Genomic DNA, 8,718 nt, shown 5'->3' on the forward strand with positions numbered 1-8,718 from the left:
AAGATCCTCTGCCCGTGCCTTGGATTTTGAGTTGCAAGGTCTTGTGGGGAGGGGGTCCCCCAGAAGAACAATTTCTCCGGGCCCCCTGGGGCGTGGCAGAGGCGGGGCGACCTGCGGGGCGGGGTCTGGGAGTGTCCGGGGGGAGGGGCTGTCTCCTAAAACCTCGGCGCGCAGTGCAGCCATGGGTGCCATGGGGGCGAGGGGCACGCGCCTGGCCCTGTGCGGCGTTGCGCTGTTCTGCGCTCTGGGCCTGGGCCAGCGCTCCGCCCGGGGCCCGAGCTGCGGCCCCGGTCGCCTTCTGCGTGGGACGGGGACGAACGCGCGCTGCTGCCGCTCCTGCGCCCCGGGTAAGGCGGGGCCGGGGAGCCCCTGCGCGGAGGGCAGCAGCGCAGCACTCCCTCCCCATGCTCGGGGCAGACTGTTGGGTCCAGAGCCCTGGTCCCATCGCTGTCGGTGGGGTGTGTGTGGGGGGGGCAGAAGCATCCAGCTCAGGCCAGTGGCCTGGGGAGTGGGGCTGAGGTGTGGGAGGAGGGGCAGGGACCAGGGGTTTTGGGAGCCTTCCCCAAGCCAGGTCTGGGGTCCCAAGGTGGAGGAAGGCTGTGGCCCTTCCTGTTGAGTGGGTAGCAAGCCTTTGGCCATCACCCAGGCCACTTCCTGCCCAGTTTGGGGTTGCAGCCCCTCTTTCTGCCAGCTCCCTCCTCGGACCTACATCTGTGGGTGAGGGACAGGTGGAATGGGTCAGTGTGGGAACAGATATCTCAGGGAAGACATCCTCTGCCAGGACCTAGGGGGTGCGAAGGGGAGGCTTTCAATGTCCCAAGTCCCCTGTGGCAGGAATGGTGGACAGTGGCGCAGGGGGACAGGCGGGCTTCCTTGAGGGTCCTGGCAGCGGAGGTCAGTGCAGGATGGAAAGAAGAGGGGGCAAGTCTCCCAGGCTGCTCCCTTGTCCAGCAGGGGCAGCGCTAAGTCACAGCCTCCCTGGGTAGGAGCAACCTGAGGCATTTAAGGGGGCAGCCAGGCCAGGTGGGTTGGAGGAGCTTGGTGTCCAGGAAGAAGGGACCCAGCTGGAGCAAGCCAGGGTCCTGGCTCCCAGACAGCTGCTCTGCCCCCTGGAGCTGTCTGAGGATGGCGCCTTGGCTGCCCTGCCCTCACACTCCCATTCCCCTGGAGGGCTGGGAGGGGGCCACCTGGGGAGGGAAGGGCCTGGCCTGACGGCTGACAGGGCTGGCTGTCTCCTGCCCAGCTGAGGGGGTCTGTCCCGAGCAAGACTGCACATGTATCCAGCCCGAGTTCCACTGTGGAGACCCTCAGTGTAAGAGCTGCAAGCACCACTCCTGCCCACCTGGCCAAGAGGCGTGGCCTGTAGGTAGGTTGCAGGTGGAGGTGGCCCAGCAGCTCTGGGGGTTGACAGGGGCCGAGCCAGAGCTCACAAGGGAGCTCACAAGGGATGCGAGCTCCTGTGGGCAGGTGGGCACCAGCACTGGGGGTCCTGCAGAGCTCTGGTGAGTGGGCTGTTCTGCTGCTTAGCACCTCAGCCCAAATTTAAGTCACAGCACCCATGGTTCTTGTGGCTTCTGGGCGTCCTCCCTTCCTTCTCTTGGCTTGGGTTTCTCCATCCAGAGATGATGTCCCTCAGGCTGGTTGTGAAGAGCAATGAGGGTGTCCAGGGGCTGTCTGGCCCTAGGGCTCTGGCTTTGACCATCTGTACGGGGACAGTTGGATGAGGCCAGGCCTGCCCCCCAAAGCCCAGCCTGGAAGGAGCAGCTCCAGTCCTCTTAGGGCCTGTGTACCTGATAGGAGGGGCCTGGCTGAGCATGTGTGGGCTAGGGGAGTGAGAACCAGGGGACTGCGTGAGGTTGGGGAGCCAGGGCTTAGAGAAGACTGTGGCACCAGCCTTGTCCCTCTCTCTGGGAGCCTGGCCTCCTGCCCTCCAGCCTACCCGGCCAAGTGAAGGCCCGGCCAAGTGAAGGCCCAGCCTGGCTGTCACCTGGCCTCTGCTTCAAGCTCCCCACGTCCCACCTCCTCTAGTCTCTGTGGGCAGGTCCCTCCCCTCCCCCATATCCTATCAGAGACCCTCCATTCTGCCCAGAGTCACAGCCTGGAAGGAGGCACACAGGGACCTTGTTTATCCCAGGCCCTAGTCCTCTGGGCGTCAGAGACTCCTGTCAAATGGGTGAGGCTGTGGGGGTCATTCCACTGAGGACCCAGACACCGGATGGACCCCACCTCATTCCCCCCAGCAACCCCCGCAGCCTGTCTGTCTGTCTGTCTCCAGGAAATTTCAATTTTGGCTTCGAGTGTGTCGACTGTGCCTTAGGGACCTTCTCTGGGGGCCACGAGGGACGCTGCAAACCTTGGGCAGAGTGAGTCCTGGTGGGGCCTCCAGGTGGCTGGGGTCCAGGCCTGCTCTGCAGGAGGGGCCTCTGCTGTCCCTTCCGTGCAGTGATCCCTGGACAGCTCAGGGAGTGGGAGCTGGGTGGAGGGGCTGCTCAGCTGGCTGAGGGCTGACCGAGGGCTCTGTGTCTGTGTGCCCAGCTGCTCCCAGCTGGGGTTTCTCACCACGTTCCCCGGGAACACGACGCACAATGCCGTGTGCAGCCCCGGGCTGCTGCCTGATGAGCCCCCCAGCCTGCCGACTGTTGTCCTCCTGGCTGTCGCCATCTGCGTCCTGGCCCTGACCGTGGCCCAGCTGGGCCTGCACATCTGGCAGCTGAGGAGACAGACAATGTGGCCCCCAGGTCAGTTGTGCCCTGCGGTGGGGAGGGTGCCCCTGGCCTGCCTGCTGACCGCAGCCCTTCTGCAGAGACCCCGCTGCTCCTAGAGGCCCCGGCACCTGCACCTGAGGACGCCGGCAGCTGCCAGTTCCCTGAGGAAGAGCGGGGGGAGCGGCTGCCAGAGGACAAAGGCCGACCGGAGGACCTGTGGGTGTGAGGCCACTGTCCTCTGGCTCAGAGGGCCCCATGCCACACCCTCCCGGGAGCCGGCCCAGGCTGGCCCTCAGGAGCGAGGGCTCAGCGCCCGCTGTGGGGCCCTGGCTCTGGGCCCGGCCCTGCTCCCCTCGATGGCGGAAGCGGGTGGGGGATGGTGCCAGTGACTAGTGGCACAGACTGCAGAAGCAGCAGCAGCTGTGGCTGGACCCCAGGGGACACCAGACGCCACTTTCTTGCTGGCCCCACTGGGGTGGGGGCCGGGGCCCTTGGTTCCAGGACAGGAGGCTGTGGAACCACAGAACCTGGCTGCAGGCAGCACTCAATAAACTCTTGTCCAGTAACCTCAATGGACGTGTGTTGAGGGGAGGAGGGGACAGGCCCGGGGTCTCCCTCGTTAACACTCCAGTCCTAGGTGCAAGCGCTCAGCAGGGACCATGGAACTGGGGGGGGGGCGTGCTGTGCCGGACACCCACCCTCTGTGCCTCGGCTGCCCTGTCCAAACCCCTCTTCTGGCGGTCCACCTGACTCTCGCTGGGACAGTGAGGTCCTTGGTGTGTGTCTGGTCTCCAGACCACTGCTGCTCTGGACTCTGGTTCTGGGCTGGCCACACGTCCCACTGGCCTCTGTGGTGCACCTGCCTTTGCGTCATTGGGGCCCCAAATCCAGGGCAAGGTCAGTTTCTACACCCAACACTTCCTGGCGGATGAGGCAGATGCCGAGTGGCCTGGCTTGGCACAGCCCCCACCCTCTCTCCAAGCCCACCTGCTGGCCTCTACCACCTCACAGGACTATCTCCCCCTGGGCACGGTCCAGGGGTCCTACCCAGCAGAGGTGAGCAGTATTTTTCCTGCCTCCCGGCAGGGCTGACACCCAAAAAGCCTGATAAGGACTCTTTGGCATCCAGGGTGTGGCAGGCGGGCCAGTGGAGACCGGTCTCAGCAGCAGCACCCTCCAGGTGCCAGCACACCTGGCCACTTGCCTGCCTGTGGCCCCAGAGCTCTGCACCCGTCCCCACCAGGCCCTCCCCTCCCACCTGCGTGGCTACTTTGACTCACGGGCCTGCTCCCCATCCCAGGCCCAGTGGGTGGGTGGGCCTAGCTCACAGCAGACAGGTGGAGGAGAGAGGGACTCTGATTGCCCTTCACCCCACCCCTCATGGCACAGCCCACTTCTGCCACTGGAAGGAGGGGACTGGAGACTCCACAACTGCTCACATCCCTGAGCCCTTCTCCCCACCCCTGGGCTCCTAGGCCCTGGGCACTCCCAAGGAGCCAAGCAAGTGACCTCAGGGGAGCCAGCCAAGAGGGCGTTATGGGACATCCCTTGGCCGACTTCTTTGGGACCTGCCTGCCACCCGCCTCAGCCCCTCCTCTGTGCAGGCCAGATCTCCTGTCCTGCCAACCCCTCATCCACCCGCCTTTGGGAAGGCTCTCCTTGGGGCTTGCTCTTGTCACCTGGGTCACTTGACTGCGACCCACAGTGTGGGAACTGGGTACCCAAGCCTGGCTCAGTCCCCAGCTGAGGCCTAGAGCCAGATCAGCGAGGGCCTCGTGGGCAGAGCGCGTTCCACTGACTCAGCGCGGAAAGTCCTCTGGAGGCCCCGTGTGGGACCAGCGCCAGAACAGAACGTCAGTGTGGGGGCGACGGGGCTGACACAGAGCTGGTGGGGGATTCCTACCCCTAGGGAGGACAGGGATGGGTTGGAGTGGCTGGGGGAGTTTAAGGCCAGGCCAAGATGGGATGGGTTGGGGCAGGGCGGGGGTGGGGTGGGGTAGGTGCCTGGCCCAGGGAGCTCAGTGCTTTGGGAGAGCTCTGGGGAGCCACTGCCAATCGGGATCCACCCTCTCCCTCCACGTACCCTCCCCCCCCCCCCCCCCCGGCAGAAATGCCTCTGCCCTACCAGGCCTGCCCCTTACCCTGTCGTTCCCGGCTCCATCTGCTCACTCCTGCTCTCCCTCCTGAGGCAGCCTCCTCCGAGTCCCCAGAATCCCAAAATGAATCACAAAGCTGGGCCTGGAGCAGTGGTGCCTCAGCTCAGAGCCCACAGAACAGGGAGGGGCGTGGCGAGGCTCGGTCAGGGGCGAGGCTGGAGGGTCAGGTGGAGCCCCCGGGCACGGGGTGCAGAGGCTGCCACCAGGGGTTTGGGGAGGGGCGGCCTGAGCAGACACAAGTTGGGAGGAAAGAAACTTGGCGGGCTTGTGGGGCAGTGCCCAGGGCAGTGGGAAGCGCAGGAGACCCAGGGGTGCTGGTGTGTGGGGACTGGAGGGGGCTGGTACTGTCGAGGGCTCCCATCCCCCCCCAACTGAGCCAACCTTCCTGGGATCGGGGCAGGTATGTGCCCACCCGGGACACCAAGCCCAGGAGAGACAGAAAGGCAAGACTGCGCAAGCCAGCTCCAGGCCTGGAAACCCCCACCCCACCGGAGAGGCTCTCCAGCTGGTCCGGAAAACCACAACTCCTCCCCCGGGTCGGAGTCCATGGTGTCTGTTCAGTCTCAGATAAGGGCCCAGAGGCCACCCTCTGTTCCCAGAAGTGCTTCCGGCCACAGCAGTGTCCCACCCAGCCCCATCCCCTCACCTTGCTGACCCTCCCTTTGCTGAGATCTGGACTTAGCCAGCGTGGGACCCCCCCCCCTCAGCTGGACAGAGAGACCCATGGTGGGCATATGGAGGGGACTCACCTTGAAAAGAACTGGGCACCAGCTCCTCCCAGCCCCAGGGCAGCTTTAGGAGGCTGTCCAGAGGAGGGGGGCCCCTGACTGCCCCCAGGTGCTGGGATGTGAACCATTAATCAGATGTGTCCATGCTGCTAGGCCTGGCCACTCAGGGGCCCAGACCAGGATCTGGGACCGTCCCTCTCGCTCCCCTGCCCCCATGGTTTCCTGAGCATTCAAGAGCATGAGCACTCCTCCCGCAGCTGGGCTGAGCTCTGGGGTCAGGATGGGACTCCCTCCTGCAGGGACTGCCCCTTCAACTGTCCCCAGAGGGGTTTTCAGGGCCCTGGGCCCCCTCTTCCCATCGAGAAGTGGCTGTGCCTGGGGTGGAGAGGCAGACACCTCTCCAGGAAGTTTCAGGGGCTGAGGTGCTTTCCAGAGACAGTGATTCAGGCCATGGCTGTTTCAGACCCCTTTCTTGGAGACACATTCCAGAGGACAGGGACTGAGTGTGGCCCTGTGAGTCCTCAGGGCTGCGTGGGCTCTTTGACCAAAACAGACTCCTGACTGCCAGGGGCTGAGGGGGGCCCCCAGTGGGCTCCAAGGTGAGGGCCTCTAGATGGAGGCTGCAGGGATGTTGGGGGTCCCTGTGTGGTGCTGGGGTCAAAGCCAAAGACAAATTGATCCCTGAAACTTTCTGCAGGTGGACGGCACTGCTTGAGTTGTCCTCCCAGCCCGCTGGGTTCTAATAAGAACCCAGGACTCATCTCTGGAGGAGAGGGGGAGAGAGAGGGAGAGAGATTAAAGGGAGACGGGGTGTGAAGGGTGGGGAAGTGCGGAAGGGGGAGGGGAGACACTCAGCTTCTACCTTGGATCACAGTGTGGGCGCCCCGTCCTGGGTACCAGTGGAGGTGCCCGACCTCTGCTGTGCCGCTGTCCATCATTTGAATATTGGGGCACATCCTGACCTCCACATGCCCAGGTGCCCCATGGCCCACAGCACCCCAGACTCGGTCTCTTGCCCACCTCTACCTGGTGTCCTCATGGTTCTGGAAAGAACACTTTGGAGCCCGAATGTGGGCTGGGTAGGGCTGGGGGAGGATGCAGATTGGGGGGGAGGATGCAGATTAGGGGGTGAGGGGATGGGCCATCACCTCTGGGGATGAACAAACAGCAGGGAAACCCCATTTATTGACATTCAGACTGTTACGGGCATCAGGGGCCCACGAGTAGCAATAGTCCAGGCCTTTCGGGGAGCCCAGGCAGGGGGTACTTCTTGCCACATCACGGGTCCCCGTGGGTCATTGCACCCACTCAGGGCCCAGGGGTAATGGAAGCAGCAGGGACAGCCTCTCCCTGAGGATCAGGTCATCTCTGTAAACGTCGCCTTGACCGGCTGCTGGAACCGAGGGAGCAGTCCCGCTGAGGCCGGGAGGAGACCTGGAACGTCCTGGAGCAGCACTGTTGTCACCATGGGCCACTTCGTGAGCCATTGGATGGCGTGGGAAGAAGCCCCATGGGCAGGATGTGTGGAAGGGAATGGAGAGGCCTGGGGACTGAGACATGAAGAACAGAGGCCCTGTGGGGTTATCAGGAGGTGACCCCGAGGTGACATGGCTGTGTAGCAGCCTGGATGCCAGCAGGAAACTTGGGCCTGACCCTGAAGACACAGATGTGGGTTTTACGAAGACCTGGGTGCATTCAGCCCACCCCTGTTGGAGGCTGGTCTTCCCCTCTCCCAGCCTTGGGCACCCAGCTCGCCTGTGGGCTGCAGAGGTGGCTGTGCTGAACTCGAGCTCTCACGGAGAGACCACTAGACACATGGGGAGGGAACTCAGGGCTCCTGAACCCCAGTCACTCAGTGACAAGTGTGCTTCTGGCCTGTGGACCCTACACTCCAGGCCACAGCAGCAGGACAATGAGGAGGGTGCAGTGGTGGGGGCGGGGTGGGGTGTGAGTGACAGGACAGATCCATCCCTGACCAGGGCCCCTTACTGGCTCTGTGACCTGGGGGGACTGGCTCTACCTCTCTGAGACCCAGTGCAGCTCACTTCTCTCTCCCGTGTTCCCTGGCCACACACCTCCAGCGGGCTGGCCCAAGACTGCCATGCACGCTGCCCTCTAGTGGTGCTGTGGCTGTCGCACTCCTGGGAAAGGAATGGTGGGCTGGCTGCTAGGGGAGGACGAGCCCTGTTGCCCCCAAGGTCCCGCCAGCCCTCCACTGTGGAGCAGAGTGGGGGTCTCAGCAGCCCTTCCCACCTCAGGTGGAGCCTGCTGAGATCCGGAGCGTGGGTGGGTAGGGCAGGAGGAGGACCTGTGACTTGGTGGTGACCTTTTGGAGAGGTGATGGCAGGACCCGTGAAAGGAAGTGCGGGTGGGGGCCTTGACAGCTGGTGTGGGCCCAGGGGTGGGGCTGCCCAGACCCTGAAGTCTAGACTGGGGTGGGTTTGGGTTGGCAGGGGTAAATGGGGGATGATAGCTGGCCCAGGACTCTTGGTGGCAGGGGGCGTGGACACACCCGAGGCCTTGAATCTCTCGGGGCTAAGCCCACGAGGAACACAGGGACGTGCTCACTCAGCACAGCCCTCAGGGCAAGGTCCTGCCATAGCCGTGTCACCCATAGCCTGGGTCTTCCAGGCCCCTACAGTGCCCTGCCTGTTGTCAAGTCACAGGCCATCGCAGGCGGTAGAGAGCTCAGAGTCCTTCCTCGTGCTCTGAAGTCCTGGAAGGGAGCTGTGTCTGGGCAGGGCTGGGACCACCTGGGGTGCAGCCTCTTAGGAACAATCTCAGGTTTGAGGAAGCCCTCCTAAGGGGATCCAGAGGGTCCAGGCCCTTTCCTGGGGGACATCAGACAACTTTCTCTGGGATCTGAGCCAGGCAGTAGGGGTCACGTGGGTTGTGGGGCTGCAAGAGGGTCGGGATGACCAGGGACTTCGGTGAGGTATGGGAGGCCTGGAGCTGGTGAACTTCCCCAGACGCAGGCCGCCCATGGTGTGCAGAGTAAGGGACGCTGGGGCTCATCTCCCCTTCCTGCAGGCACTCTCATTCCTCGATCCCTGTGTCCCTGCAAGGACAGGTCCCAGCAGCGGAGTAGGGGCGCGTGGGGTGGAGGGAAGACCGTTGGGGTGCAGGGAC

General features: G+C 63.9%; 1 protein-coding gene across 2 annotated transcripts; it reads left to right on the forward strand.

The window, feature by feature from the left end:
* The first annotated feature begins 144 nt into the window (after positions 1 to 144).
* Positions 145 to 3,271, forward strand: TNFRSF18 (TNF receptor superfamily member 18). 2 transcript variants are annotated; one of them, XM_072975868.1, is made up of 5 exons: positions 145 to 347; positions 1,244 to 1,366; positions 2,276 to 2,363; positions 2,536 to 2,738; positions 2,804 to 3,271. In XM_072975868.1, the coding sequence occupies exons 1-5, from the start codon at positions 182 to 184 to the stop codon at positions 2,929 to 2,931; spliced, it is 708 nt and encodes a 235-aa protein (XP_072831969.1). In that variant the 5' UTR covers positions 145 to 181; the 3' UTR covers positions 2,932 to 3,271. The 2 variants fall into 2 exon arrangements, with proteins under 2 accessions (XP_072831969.1, XP_072831970.1); XM_072975869.1 differs by lacking the exon at positions 1,244 to 1,366.
* The last annotated feature ends 5,447 nt before the right edge of the window (positions 3,272 to 8,718 follow it).

The sequence above is a fragment of the Vicugna pacos genome, chromosome 13 (genome assembly GCF_048564905.1).
Source record: "Vicugna pacos chromosome 13, VicPac4, whole genome shotgun sequence".
Taxonomy (NCBI): Eukaryota; Metazoa; Chordata; class Mammalia; order Artiodactyla; family Camelidae; genus Vicugna; species Vicugna pacos.